Here is a 15,999-nt window from a genome sequence, read left to right as displayed (position 1 = left end):
CTCTATGCAAAATGTCTAGATTAACGTTAAGAGTGAAAACAGTATCTAACGTGAGCTTACTCGATGTCTGAACTGATCAACGTAGTTTGATCTGGCTTACTAGTTAAGTCACTTTCGGCTGGCTAATTATCTACTTGGACAAACGACGTGACCTAACTAGTCAGTAGAGGGAAGGAGACCTGACTAACTAGTTAACTAAGTAGTTAACGTTAGATGTCTAACTACGAGTAGCTTCGTTGGGGAGAAACAAGAGAAGTGGGTCATTGTGGTAGCTCTAGCTAGCAACAGAAAGTCATCCAACAGGTGGCTTCTAACTAACGTCAGTTACAGTGTGGAAACAACTCGGCGTATTTAACGTTCCTAGCCAACCGGTTGGTAAATTAGCGTAGCAACAAGCTAGGCTGCTTTTCATTTCTTCCTAACTCATAGTAGGTGCAGCGTAATATAACAGTTAGTAACACTTTCAGATCGCTGGATCGATTTAACAATGTGCTCCCAACACAAGCCAGGAAACGTTACCGAGCACGCACGAGTCACGCATACCGAAAAACAAGGAGTCGGTGTCACGGCGGGGAATCACTGAAGTTCCCTGCTTTTTAAATACACCTGGATGTTCCTACCTTTCTGTTGCAGAACACAAACTGTAGCTCAGACGTAGTGTTGTGAATTTCACGAATAGGTTGGGTGAGAGTACGAAGAGGGGAAAATAAACGATGTATTAATATAAGCGGAAGTTTCCCATGTTTATTTGTCTAACTTCAGTCCCGGTGGCACGCTGGAAACGTCACAGACAGACGGCGACCTTTGATGACGTCACGGACGTTTTATTCCGCTGCATTCCATCTCCTTATTGTAGTTCTAACTGTGTATTTATACTTTTATATATATATATTGTGTAAATGGTTAGTCATCATGACATGAACAGTGTCAGTTTGCGGGATGTTCATTCAGGAATATATTATCGAGTTTATTTATTTAGCTAATCAATTGTTTGTATGTGGGCTTTTAAATTATAGTCATACTTGCCATTATTTATTTAGTTCAACAATGTGTGGACATTTCTCACGAAGAGAAAGGTAATGTGTCCAAATTCTGAAATGAATCGTTCCTTATAAACATAGCAGTGTTACCTCCACAAAGAAAGGCGTAATGACATGATGCTGATGAATCACCAAACCATTCCCTTTCGTGATGTGTAGAGAAGCAACATACTGGTAGCTGCTGGAAGAGTGTCTCACTGCTTTATAATATACTCCTTTGACTCATATATATATAAAGATAACGTACACATAAATAGGATAAATAAAATGCAACCTTGCTTAAATGATGACAGTATTACATAATGAAAAATAAATTACAGGTCTACAAGTCACTTGTGTAGTGTACACAAACCAACACTAGATGGTGATAACTACACGATAAACAACAAGTTACACGGTGGAACCGTGTCCGTTCACTGAGCACAACACGTTGGAAATGCGTGGTTTTTCAATGTTCAGTCGTTTGCACTAGGGTTTGATACCCAGTCATTCACACTACTGTTGAATGATGAGATCTGTGCTGATTACCAGGGCTTATCAAATTATAGACCATTTTCTAAATTAATTAAAAAAAATACAAAACAAAGATTTCTTAATTGCACGTCTTCACACCCGAGTTCATACCTGGTGGAAGCACCTTTGGCAGCCATTACAGCTGTGAATCATTGTGAATAAGATTCTACCAACTTTTCACAAGTCTTAGGGTAAAATACACTCAGTGGACAAAACATTAAGAACACATTCCTAATATTGAGTTGCACCCCACCCCTTCAATTGTCTCAAGGCTTAAAAATCCTTATTTAACTTGTCTCTTCCCATTAATTGACACTGACTGAAGTGCATTTAACAAGTGACATCAATAAGGGATCAAAGATTTAATCTGGATAGTCTTTTTTATTTTTTTTATTCCTCAAGCTCAGTTAATTGGTTGGGAGTCATTGATGGACAGAAATATTCAAACCATATCTTTGATTTTCAAACAGATTTAAGTCAAGACTGAAACATTCAGGAACACTCAACACCTCTTAGAAAGCCAGTCAGTGTCTAAAGAAATCTGAAAGGAGAAAAGCTCAGGTCAAAAGTTAGAGGAAAACCTGCCTCAGTGTGTACGCGTGTGTGTTCATTCTCTCCAGATGCTGAGAACCTTTGATTTTCCCAGTCAAATATAACCACACTGTCCACAGCTCTGTCTGAGGACTGTCTGACAGACTGACTATTCAACCAGCGGCCTAATTGATACAGGATGCCATGCCATCTAGAAATGTTAGCCTTAGGGCTCTATTCAATCTGCACTGCCGAAGTTCAGCTTTAGCGTAATTGAAATGTAAAGGCAAGAGAATGCATTCACAGTAAACGGTGCATATGTCGGCTCAATCGGAACTGACCTTTTACATTTCTATCGAGGAATCTGTAACGCTTCAGCTTCAAAGCCCTACATCTTTTGGAATTAGATCTTTTTTTTTTGTATGTTTCCTTCGGGTTTATCTGTCTGTGTATAAAAACTATCACTAGATAGTTTCAGAGACAAACCATCACATTTTGGTTGCATAACGAGATATATCCGCTTCACTCTCAGAGAAAAAAGTAGCACTGCAAAGTTTTACACAGTCAAATGTGACAAATAATTACTTCTTTTTTTTTTAATAAAGTTTCTGTACAAATGATACATCCAACATAAAAAATATACATGTATATATACTGTAATTTAATACAGTAATATGAGATCTGGGCTCTGGTCACAATTTGTATGCTATATAGATGAAACAGAGTGTCATTTGGGATGAGTCCTAACTCTAACCAAACACTATAGAATGAGGCTATAGATTCATGTGTTAAATATATACGTTAAATATACAGGATAGGAATATTCTAGCTAAACAATGGGTATACAGTGCTTTGCAACTAAACCAAGTGCTATACACATTGAAAATCTATGACAACAGTAATACTTTACACAAAAGGTACACATAAGCATTAATTTCTGATGAAAAAAAAAAAACACGTGAAAAATTGGTGGATATAGCGTTTTGTAAATAAACTCTTTTGGAATTTATATGTTAAACATACAGGATAGGAACATTCCATTCCAGCTAAACACTATCTCTATAGTGTTTTGCAACAAAACCAATTGTTATATACATCTGAAAGAAACTATTTTTGGAATTTATCTAAAATAAACTCTTCAAATGTAAAGGAGGCTTCTCAGTGTTGTTGTCCAAAGGACCAGGAAATGAAATGTTTCTCCTCTTCTCTGCAAGGAAGGAAGGAAGGAAGGAAGGAAGGAAGGAAGGAAGGAAGGAAGGAAGGAAGGAAGGAAGGAAGGAAGGAAGGAAGGAAGGAGGAAGGAAGGAAGGAAGGAAGGAAGGAAGGAAGGAAGGAAGGAAGGAAAGAGATGGAGGGAACATCCTTGGTTGCACAACAGAGTGGCCCGACTCATTTCCCCTCACAGCTCTGAAGTTCCAGGAACACCTGTGGTTGTGATGATTGTAATACTGCTGAGGAGTAAATAAACATCTGTGGCTTGACAGCGGATTTGCTCACCCACCCCTCAACACATGTGGCAGGGAACGGTCTGTCCTGTTTTTATTTGGTAACAAACTCACCTGTCCAGAGCGCAATAACAAACGTTTCGGGTCAAAATCCTGTCTACACAGAATACAGGGGATGATTAAGGAGTAATATAGAAAATAAAATATCTATCATACACATTATTCTGTGGACAAATGTTAACTGATAATAATATTAAGCTTATACACTGAGTAGACAAAACATTAGGAACACCTGTTCTTTCCATGACCTAGACTGACCAGGTGAATCCAGGTGATCAGTTATGATCCCTTATTGATGTCACCTGTTAAATCCAAAGGGTGGCTATTTGAAGAATCTCAAATATTAAATATATTTTTGATTTAACACTTTTTTGGTTACTACATGATTCCATATGTGTTATTTCATAGTTTTGATGTCTTCACCATTATTCTACAATGTAGAAAATAGTAAAAATAAAGAAAAAGCCTTGAATGAGTCGGTGTTGTACAACTTTTGACCAGTAGTGTATGTGAGCCATTCAGAGGGCGAAGGGGGAAGACAAAATATTTAAGTGCCTTTGAACGGGGTATGGTAGTAGGTGCCAGGCGCACTGGTTTGAGTAGAACTGTAGCGCTGCTGGGTTTCACACGCTCAACAGTTTCCTGTATGTATCAAGAACGGTCCACCACCCAAAGGACATCCAGGCCAACTTGACACAACTCTGGGAAGCATTGGAGTCAACAAGGGCCAGCATCCCTGTGGAACGCTTTAGACACCTTATAGAGTCCATGACCCGACGAACTGAGTCTGTTCTGAGGGAGAGGGGATGGGGGGGTGCAACTCAATATTAAGAAGGTGTTCTTAATGTTTTGTCTGTTCAAATAAAGGCTGTGTTACTGTATGTACATACATTATCTTTATCGCCAAGGCGACTTTCTAATTCTCCACCCTTTTCCAGAAGTGTACACTTGCACACTACCTGTCATGGATTTCAAGGCGTAGGCTCGTTGTAAGCATTGGTTGAATGGAGTTTTTATACCATTGTTAAATCCAAGACGTGAAAGTGTGCAAGTGCACATATCAGGAGAAACGCGGAGACCTGGGAGGCAGACCCACATCTCTGTCCATCCCCATCCCCAACTGGTCATTGTAGTAGGGTCTCCTCGGTGAAGTCGTGCCGTCGCACCCTGGCCTTGCCGTTGTCCACCTGGGTCCGTTTCCACTTCAACTGGCGTAGCTTCTTCTTCTCGCGGTACCACAGCTGCTCACAGTACTCGTTTACGCTCATGCTAGCCATGCCCACCATGTGCAGGTCCTTATAGTTCCTGAAGTGCTTGGTGTGTCTCTGGGTGTGGCTCCCAGGACCTCCAGGGCGCCCCATCGGCCCTGCCCCTCCGGCCCCAGGATCAGATGCCCTGGTCTGGGATGCTGTCATGCTCTGCAGAGGGATAATTTTGAGGTTGTAGCGGGCCTGGACCTGGGAGAAGGAGTGCTCCAGGGTGGTACAGCTGTAGAGGCCAGCGTCCCCTGGTTCCAGTCGCTGCATCAGGAGACCACGCTTCATGTGGACCATACGATCCTCACTCTGGAGCAGCTGGACAAGAACAGCAGGGCAAGACAAGAAAAGGTTCATTATGAGATGAATATTAGTCAACGATTCAATTATAAATGAGAAGATCAATGTCCCTCACCTCTCTGCTAGTGCGAGTGTGCGACGGCTGAACTGTCCATGTGACTGTAGCCTGTTGGGATCTGGGCATACACTCTAGGAAGGTTGAGCTGCTCTGCACTCCATAGATCACTTTCAGCTCCACCGACTCAGAACCTGGAAGGCAGGAAACAGGAGCAGTTAAATGTTATGTCACTGCATTCATAATAGCCTTTCATGGCAGAATGTGCGCATACTGGGGGACACACACGATCTGATTCAGAGTTCTGGGGGGGGGACACGATCTGATTCAGAGTTCTGGGACAGGACACGATCTGATTCAGAGTTCTGGGGGACACACAATCTGATTCAGAGATCTGGGGGGACACACGATCTGATTCAGAGATCTGGGGGGGGGGGGGGGCACACGATCTGATTCAGAGTTCTGGGGGGGGGGGACACATGATCTGATTCAGAGATCTGGGGGGGGGACGCGATCTGATTCAGAGATCCGTTTTGTGATCCTCCTTCAAAGGATTAGGTTAGGATTTGAGGAGGGTAAATTGACACTAGATCTGTGCCTCAGAGGGCAACTTGTACCTCGGTAGAGCTGTACAGTAGGTCCACTAGAGGGCGAACTAACGGTTCATCACCAGCTAAGCTTTCGGACACGATCATAGCATTGGGTCATACCGAAGCTGTCTCTGCTACAGAGAGTCAACTAATACATGAACCTATGAGCAGTCACATCTAATCTCCAGACATTACAGCTGGTCTGGTACCGTACCACGAGACGACTTACATCATGGTAATACTGAACTGGAGGAAAGCTGACTGGTGCTGCAACGTACTGTAAACTAATATATTATAATCTAACATGGAGAAAGAAGTGAACGAATCATATGAGCTAAGTTACAGTACATCAGACATGGTCCTAGGAGCCTAGTGAACTAAGGCAGGCTGGCCCTGTAACTTAGCGCAAACGAATACATTAAAAGGACGCAGTAATATGAGTTAAGTTACCTACTGAGCTGAGACTGGCTGGTGCGAGCTGCAACCAGAAACATAGAGTATCATATACAGACATAAACATTTAGTAGACGCACACACAAACACACACACACATGCACACTAATTACCATCTTCTGCATTGTGACACTGGCTCATTGCATCCCCATGTTTCCCATCCTGGCGTCGAGCTCGCCTGAGGAGTTAAAATAGCAGACAGCCTGGATGTCATAACCATGTCATAACCATGTCATAACCACGTCATAACTCTGGATAGCTTTGAACCGTGGCAGAATGTTTGTTTGTTTATTTGGTTGTTGGGTAACCGTTAGCTGTTACTATAGCAACAGTTCTTCTTTCCGGGTTCACAAACAAAGAGCAACACAATACAACACAATCACATCTACATAGAAATACAACAACATAGAATAGTACTTTATTGTTCATCTGTCACAACACACACACACACACGTGTCTTTAATTGTCTACAGAGATAGTAAGGCAGTCATTTAAAAGTAGTTTGAAGCATTATACACTGCTCAAAAAAATAAAGGGAACACTAAAATAACACATCCTAGATCTGAATGAATGAAATAATCTTATTAAATACTTGTTTCTTTACATAGTTGAATGTGCTGACAACAAAATCACACAAAAATAATCAATGGAAATCCAATTTATCAACCCATGGAGGTCTGGATTTGGAGTCACACTCAAAATTAAAGTGGAAAACCACACTACAGGCTGATCCAACTTTGATGTAATGTCCTTAAAACAAGTCAAAATGAGGCTCAGTAGTGTGTGTGGCCTCCACGTGCCTGTATGACCTCCCTACAACGCCTGGGCATGCTCCTGATGAGGTGGCGGATGGTCTCCTGAGGGATCTCCTCCCAGACCTGGACTAAAGCATCCGCCAACTCCTGGACAGTCTGTGGTGCAACGTGGCGTTGGTGGATGGAGCGAGACATGATGTCCCAGATGTGCTCAATTGGATTCAGGTCTGGGGAATGGGCGGGCCAGTCCATAGCATCAATGCCTTCCTCTTGCACGAACTGCTGACACACTCCAGCCACATGAGGTCTAGCATTGTCTTGCATTAGGAGGAACCCAGGGCCAACCGCACCAGCATACGGTCTCACAAGGGGTCTGAGGATCTCATCTCGGTACCTAATGGCAGTCAGGCTACCTCTGGCGAACACATGGAGGGCTGTGCGGCCCCCCAAAGTAATGCCACCCCACACCATGACTGACCCACCGCCAAACCGGTCATGCTGGAGGATGTTGCAGGCAGCAGAATGTTCTCCACGGCGTCTCCAGACTCTGTCACGTCTGTCACATGTGCTGTGTGAACCTGCTTTCATCTGTGAAGAGCACAGGGCGCCAGTGGCGAATTTGCCAATCTTGGTGTTCTCTGGCAAATGCCAAACGTCCTGCACGGTGTTGGGCTGTAAGCACAACCCCCACCTGTGGACGTCGGGCCCTCATACCACCCTCATGGAGTCTGATTCTGACCGTTTGAGCAGACACATGCACATTTGTGGCCTGCTGGAGGTCATTTTGCAGGGCTCTGGCAGTGCTCCTCCTGCTCCTCCTTGCACAAAGGCGGAGGTAGCGGTCCTGCTGCTGGGTTGTTGCCCTCCTACGGCCTCCTCCACGTCTCCTGATGTACTGGCCTGTCTCCTGGTAGCGCCTCCATGCTCTGGACACTACGCTGACAGACACAGCAAACCTTCTTGCCACAGCTGGCATTGATGTGCCATCCTGGATGAGCTGCACTACCTGAGCCACTTGTGTGGGTTGTAGACTCTGTCTCATGCTACCACTAGAGTGAAAGCACCGCCAGCATTCAAAAGTGACCAAAACATCAGCCAGGAAGCATAGGAACTGAGAAGTGGTCTGTGGTCACCACCTGCAGAACCAGTCCTTTATTGGGGGTGTCTTGCTAATTGCCTATAATTTCCACCTGTTGTCTATTCCATTTGCACAACAGCATGTGAAATTTATTGTCAATCAGTGTTGCTTCCTAAGTGGACAGTTTGATTTCACAGAAGTGTGATTGACTTGGAGTTACATTGTGTTGTTTAAGTGTTCCCTTTATTTTTTTGAGCAGTGTATGATGGTGTATCTGTTAGGTTACAGTACTACACAATTATCTGTTAATTATCAGTGTATGATTGTCATCTTTTGCTGATGAATGTAAAATGTAAAAAAAAAAAAAAAAAAAATGGCAATAAATACATTGTATAAAACATTTTTTAATGCTTGATGTTATTGGTTACTACTATTGATACACCACAATGATTTGATGTGGAGATCAGAATTGTTGTTCCGGGCTCTTAACCTAAGTAGAGTAGTTACCTCTTGTTGCTGGGGAAGTATCGGTTGCATGAGTTTCCGTCCCAGACACAGTAAGGGTCTCTGGCCAGACAGCAGTCAGCACAGACTCTACCGTACAGCTCACACCTCTGCAGGGGTAACTGGGCCACTCCCTCATCGCTGCTCACATACAGCTGTTGCTGTAGACACACATACAGGGCAGGGAAGATGATTTCATTTCAATTTAAAGTAACTTTTAATTAATGTCATTTAATTATATTGAATTTAATTGATGACGGAGGACTTTAATTGACATAGTAGCCTACAGTGCTTCTACAACTGTCAATGTGTCACGTAGACTTCCTCTCCGGCGTTCGAGGTCGTCAGGCTGCTCATTATTACGCACACCTGTTACCATCGTTACGCGCATCAGACTCACCTGGACTCCATCACCCGCCCGATTACCTTCCCTATATATATGTCACTCCCCGTTGGTTCTTTCCTCAGGCGTCATTGACTCTGTTCCAGTGTTCATTTATTTATTAAATCCACTCCCTGTACTTGCTTCCCGATTCTCAGCGGACACGTTACACTTCGTAAAGTTAGTCTCTCATTCATATTAGGTGCTTGAGATTACTGTAAAGCGCTGGTATGCAGGAAAATATTTACACATAGAATCTGGATTGTGGGATTTTCAAGGCCTATACCCAACGTGGCTACACCTGTTATCACAAACTTCTCTGTGACTAGGCTACTGCTGGAGAAACTATGTGTAAACAGTGCTGATGCTCTATAGCAGGAATCATCAACTAGATTCAGCAGTGGAAGTATATTTTTGTTGAGGGGATGGTCGGGGGGGACGACATAATTTAAAATAATTTACAGACTGCAAATTGACCGCAAGAAGCCCAAACAGATATAATATATGACTAAAACATAATCATTTCAAACCTTACTTACATTTGTAAACGATCACATCTTTCTATTATGTACTTTGGAATACATTTCCAAAATTTAAAATCACTTGGAGCTGATTTCCTGGTGTTTTTATAGTCTTTTATGTCCAACAAGGAACTAAACATTTTATTTTTAATTGCTCAGACATCTTGGGGTGCCAAATAAAACTACCCGTGGGCTACCAGTTGGGGAACCCTGATCTATTTGAATCATTACTGGAATGGTATTTTACTGCCACTGTTAACTGTTAACTGAGGATGACCACGCACACACACAAATACAGCACTGCACACTTACCCGTTTGGTAGACAGCTCCATGCTAAGGATAGGGGCGTGATTCTGTAGGATCAGAACACAGGATCAGATGGGTTATTAGTATTACAAAAGATACAGGGGAGTGGTGTGAATGTGTGTGTGCGCGCGTGTTTGTGTGTATGAGATAATGAAAAATATTACCACCACAACTACCACCATTACCACCATTACCACCACTACCACCATTACCACCATTATCACCACTACCACCATTACCACTGCTACCACCATTACCACTGCTACCACCATTACCCACCACCACTACCACCATTATCACCACTACCAATGGCCCATGACAGTCCAAGTGACACGGACGATTACCTTGCTACCATTTGTCTCGTCACATTCCACACTAACTCTCTACCAGGCCCAGGCCACTCAGACACACACAAACGTATGCCCACACACACACACACACACACACACACACACACACACACACACACACACACACACACACACACACACACACACACACACACACCACACACACACACACACACACACACACACACTGATCTCATTACTACGCTTGCGTCTGTGAGCTGTATGGTAAACCTGTACCCAAGGCCTGCCAGGGGCATATCAAGGGTCATATACAAGTCAACCCCCCCAGACATCGAATTTAAGCATGAGAATAGCATGCTATTCACCAGCTAATCCTCCGGGGTGGAGAAAGGAAGGTGTGTTGGAGGCGTGTCTATAGATACACCATATTAATGAAGGTGTGGAGGAGGCGTGTCTACAGATACACTGTATTAATGAAGGTGTGGTGGAGGAGGCGTGTCTACAGATACACTGTATTAATGAAGGTGTGGTGGAGGAGGCGTGTCTACTGATACACTGTATTAATGAAGGTGTGGAGGAGGTGTGTCTACAGATACACTGTATTAATGAAGGTGTGGAGGAGGCGTGTCTACTGATACACTGTATTAATGAAGGTGTGGAGGAGGCGTGTCTACTGATACACTGTATTAATGAAGGTGTGGTGGAGGAGGCGTGTCTACAGATACACTGTATTAATGAAGGTGTGGAGGAGGTGTGTCTACAGATACACCATATTAATGAAGGTGTGGAGGAGGCGTGTCTACAGATACACTGTATTAATGAAGGTGTGGAGGAGGTGTGTCTATAGATACACCATATTAATGAAGGTGTGGAGGAGGCGTGTCTACAGATACACTGTATTAATGAAGGTGTGGTGGAGGAGGCGTGTCTACAGATACACTGTATTAATGAAGGTGTGGAGGAGGCGTGTCTACTGATACACTGTATTAATGAAGGTGTGGAGGAGGCGTGTCTACAGATACACCATATTAATGAAGGTGTGGAGGAGGCGTGTCTACAGATACACTGTATTAATGAAGGTGTGGTGGAGGAGGCGTGTCTACAGATACACTGTATTAATGAAGGTGTGGAGGAGGCGTGTCTACAGATACACTGTATTAATGAAGGTGTGGTGGAGGCGTGTCTACAGATACACTGTATTAATGAAGGTGTGGAGGAGGCGTGTCTACAGATACACCATATTAATGAAGGTGTGGAGTAGGAGTGTCTACAGATACACTGTATTAATGAAGGTGTGGTGGAGGAGGCGTGTCTACAGATACACTGTATTAATGAAGGTGTGGTGGAGGCGTGTCAATAGATTTGACGTAATTCCCTCATAATTCAACCACCTTTATGCGCGAGGAAACCGTGAATAAGGGAAAGGGAATAAGGTCGATATAACCTGCAGGTTCCAAGTGGAAGAAGCATCTACTTTATTTTTTCTGATAGCAATAACAACATTCTCCATGCACTGTAATTTACAACTCGATTAGAGCTATTGATAAGAGCTAGGTTAATGAGTAATCCGTTTAGAGAAAGGGATTGTAAATAAACATAGGAATTGTTTTAGATGAAAAGTGTTAATTTTATTTAATTAATTGAACCTTTATTTAACTAGACAAATGAATAATACTGTACATCCAATAAAGGTTTTTCTCTAGTCGGAGTTCTGCTCTGACATTCATCTGGTGGATTAGAGAGGGTTGTTGAAAACAAGGTTAGCTCCGGTTTGGATTCCCAAATAAATAAAAAGACACAGCCCTCTTGTCCTGTAGACAATGAAAGACACGTGTGTGTTGTGACAGATGAACAATAAAGTACTATTCTATGTTGTTGTATTTCTGTGTAGATGTGATTGTGTTGTATTGTGTTGTTCCACACTCTCTTCTCCTCTCTCTTCCCTCTCTCTTCCCTCTCTCTTCTCTTCTCCTCTTCCCCTCCCTCTTCCCTCCCTCTTCTCTTCTCCTCTTCCCTCTCTCTTCTCCTCGCTCTTCTCCTCGCCCTTCTCCTCGCCCTTCTCCTCGCTCTTCTCCTCCGCTCTTCTCCTCGCTCTTCTCCTCTCTCTTCCCTCTCTCTTCTCCTCTTCCCTCCCTCTTCTCTTCTCCTCTTCCCCCTCTCTTCTCCTCTCTCTTCTCCTCTCTCTTCTCCTCGCCCTTCTCCTCGCTCTTCTCCTCGCTCTTCTCCTCGCTCTTCTCCTCGCTCTTCTCCTCGCTCTTCCCTCTCTCTTCTCTTCTCCTCTTCCCTCCCTCTTCTCTTCTCCTCTTCCCCCCCTCTCTTCTCCCTCGCTCTTCTCCTCGCTCTTCTCCTCGCTCTTCCCTATCTCCTCCCCTCCCCTCTCTTCTCCTCTTCCCTTAGTCTGTCTGTTTATGTGGGAAGCATCTGTATCTGTTTTTCCTCTTAGGGGGTTAGTTAGTTAATTACAGTGTAGTTAAGTAGTTGGTTAGTTGGTTAGGTAAAGTATGTGATTGCCCCAATGGAAACAACAGCCAGTGCTGATGTCAGAAACACCTAGCTCACATTACATGGCAGACAGACAGGTCAACAGATGGTATGGCAGACAGGTAGGTCAACAGATGGTATGGCAGACAGACAGGTCAACAGATGGTATGGCAGACAGACAGGTCAACAGATGGTATGGCAGACAGACAGGTCAACAGATGGTATGGCAGACAGACAGGTCAACAGATGGTATGGCAGACAGACAGGTCAACAGATGGTATGGCAGACAGACAGGTCAACAGATGGTCCTTGAGAAAAGTCATACTATTCAGGCTGAATGAATTCCATAGAGACCCTAGACCCTACGCCTTAGCCCACTTTCTCGTTCTAAACTTCTAACGCGAGCAGGACGGGTGTGGTTTCATTCGACAATGATCACAAGAGCAGCTGCTCACCCGATTTGACAGCTCCAATGCAAATACACCGCTGACACCGCCAGATACACCACTGACACCGCCAGATACACCGCTGACACCGCCAGATACCCCGCTGATACCGCCAGATACACCGCTGACACCGCCAGATACACCGCTGACACCGCCAGATACACCGCTGACACCGCCAGATACACTGCTGACACATCGTGCTGACACCGCCAGATACACCGGTGACACCGCCAGATACACCGCTGACACCGCCAGATACACCGCTGACACCGCCAGATACACCGCTGACAGATCCTGCTGACACCGCCAGATACCCAGCTGATACCGCCAGATACACCGCCGACACCGCCAGATACACCGCCGACACCGCCAGATACACCGCCAACACCGCCAGATACACCGCTGACAGATCCTGCTGACACCGCCAGATACACCGCTGACAACGCCAGATACACCGCTGACACCGCCAGATACACTGCTGACACCGCCAGATACACTGCTGACACCGCCAGATACACCGCTAACACCGCCAGATACACCGCTGACAGATCCTGCTGACACCGCCAGATCCTGCTGACACCGCCAGATACACCGCTGACACCGCCAGATACACCGCTAGATACACCACTGACACCGCCAGATACACCGCTAGATACACCACTGACACCGCCAGATACACCGCTAGATACACCACTGACACCGCTGATACCACCAGATACACCGCTAGATACACCACTGACACCGCCAGATACACCGCTGATACCACCAGATACACCGCCAGATACACCGCTGACACCGCCAGATACACCGCTGACACCGCCAGATACACCGCTGACACCGCCAGATACACTGCTGACACCGCCACAACATCAGCTACTGTGTGTGGGCGTCGGCTATCGCCGGTTTACACTTCATCTGATTAAATCTAGGCCTTAACATGGCAGATATTCCCACTTAGCCTATCAGAGATGGTATCAAGATGGTGCTACCTTTATTTATACAGGTTTTTCTCATTGAGATAACATCTCTTTTCCAAGAGAGACCTGGTCCAATTTTCAGATCAGTGAAGTATATAGGCCGTTGGGTGTAAACGTTTCTACACTGGGTCCCATTCAGATGAAGTTCCTAATTGCTCCTGAAGCTAAAACTCTGACTTGGTAGTAGGACACTTTAAGAGAAGACGTAATGGTGAAGCTGAAGTAGATCCGCTCACCTGAAACACAGTCAGCTGCTCCAGAATGATCTCCTCAGGCTCCCTGTTCTCTTTAGGAATTGACACCACTTTCAGCACCTGGCCATCATCTAATGAGCAGGGAGAAATAGAGAGAGAGAGGGGGGGGGGAATGGAGAGAGTTACCAAGTGATATAGGTAATAACAATCGATTGCAGTTAATGTCTCTAATATACAGCTGGTGATCTTCATGGAAACGGTGAGTTAAAAGTCCCAAGGTCACACCAACCAACCACCACTCCTGGCTGTGCGCTTCATGCATTGATCGATTGATGCTGTGGTGTCATTGTTACATACTATCTTTGTATTTGTATTTGGTTCCTGCCAAGGCAGCAAATACTCTTCCTGTTGTCCAATAAAATTATTAAGGAAGTTTATACAATATTTAAAACATTACAATACATTTCACAACGGATTTTACAGCACATTAAGTGTGTTTCCTCAGGCCACGACTCTACTACCATATATCTACAAAACAACATCCATGTGTACGTGTGTGTGTTATAGTGTGTATGTTATAGTGTGTTTGTATTCATGTGTCTGTGCCTATGTTTGCGATGCTTCACAGTCCCCGCTTTTGCATGCGTGCGTGTGTGTGTGTGTGTGTGTGTGTGTGTGTGTGTGTGTGTGTGTGTGTGTGTGTGTGTGTGTGTGTGTGTTTCTTCAAGTTGAACTAGATAAGTTACGCATGTTAACCCAAACCTAATCTCATTGACAGGGATAGTGTGGGTAGTGTGTGATTTATTTATGAGTTAGAATATATAACCTCAGAGGGTAACCTTAGATTCTAGGTCATTCCCAGGGTCTGGGACCATCCTGACAAGAGCCAACCCTTCCAGTCATTTGTGTGTGTGTGTGTGTGTGTGTGTGTGTGTGTGTGTGTGTGTGTGTGTGTGTGTGTGTGTGTGTGTGTGTGTGTGTGTGTGTGTGTGTGTGTACTGTGCGAGCGAGTGTGCGTGCGTGTTTGTGGTGAGTGTTTGTGCATACGCGTTCTCATCCATGTTTGTGTTTGTGTGTGTGTGTGTGTGTGTGTGTGTGTGTGTGTGTGTGTGTGTGTGTGTGTGTGTGTGTGTGTGTGTGTGTGTGTGTGTGTGTGTGTGTGAGCGAGCGAGCGTGCGTGTTTGTGGTGAGTGTTTGTGCATATGCGTTCTCGTCCATGTTTGCGTTTGTGTGTGTGAGTGCGCTTGCCCCTTGAACTCTACCCTTTTTAAGTGAATCACTTTAAGACAGACACCCCTCGGCAAACACATTTCTCTCTACTCTATGCTGAGGACACAAGTCATTTTCCCAGCAATTGTTTACAGACAGATTATTTCACTTATAATTCACTCTATCACATGATGTCAAGTAAAGAGGCACTGAGTTTGAAGGTAGGCCTTGAAATACATCTACAGGTACACCTCAAATTGACTCAAATGATGTCAATTAGCCTATCAGAAGCTTCTAAAGCCATGACATCATTTTCTGGAATTTTCCAAGCTGTTTAAAGGCACAGTCAACTTAGTGTATGTAAACTTCTGACCCACTAGAATTGTGATACAGTGAATTATAAGTGAAATAATCTGTCTGTAATCAATTGTTGGAAAAATGACTTGTGTCATGCACAAAGTAGATGTCCTAACCGACTTGCCAAAACTATAGTTTGTTAACAAGAAATTTGTGGAGTGGTTGAAAAACGAGTTTTAATGACTCCAACCTAAGTGTATGTAAACTTCAGACTTCAGCTGTAGACAGACAGAC

At 44.3% G+C, this 15,999-nt stretch overlaps 2 protein-coding genes across 2 annotated transcripts in view; both read right to left on the bottom strand.

Annotated features, from left to right (window-relative positions):
- LOC106566213 (DDB1- and CUL4-associated factor 1) overlaps positions 1–783 on the bottom strand; it is a 45,433-nt gene extending 44,650 nt beyond the window's left edge. The window contains exon 1 of the mRNA XM_082959509.1: positions 621–783. The gene's annotated coding sequence lies outside the window, so the exon portion shown is untranslated. The remainder of the gene's footprint in view (positions 1–620) is intronic.
- A 1,882-nt stretch (positions 784–2,665) lies between these two features.
- The window catches only part of LOC106566214 (semaphorin-3D), a 141,121-nt gene continuing 127,787 nt past the window's right edge, over positions 2,666–15,999 (bottom strand). The window contains exons 13-18 of the mRNA XM_082959508.1: positions 14,242–14,330; positions 9,796–9,837; positions 8,584–8,741; positions 6,357–6,421; positions 5,261–5,394; positions 2,666–5,163 (exon numbers count right to left, since the gene is read on the bottom strand). Of these exons, the coding sequence (XP_082815634.1) occupies positions 4,714–5,163; positions 5,261–5,394; positions 6,357–6,421; positions 8,584–8,741; positions 9,796–9,837; positions 14,242–14,330 (938 nt within the window). The 3' untranslated portion in view covers positions 2,666–4,713. The remainder of the gene's footprint in view (positions 5,164–5,260; positions 5,395–6,356; positions 6,422–8,583; positions 8,742–9,795; positions 9,838–14,241; positions 14,331–15,999) is intronic.

The sequence above is a fragment of the Salmo salar genome, chromosome 12 (assembly GCF_965601325.2).
Source record: "Salmo salar chromosome 12, fSalSal1, whole genome shotgun sequence".
Lineage (NCBI taxonomy): Eukaryota > Metazoa > Chordata > Actinopteri > Salmoniformes > Salmonidae > Salmo > Salmo salar.
This window is presented reverse-complemented; position numbering and strand designations above follow the sequence as displayed.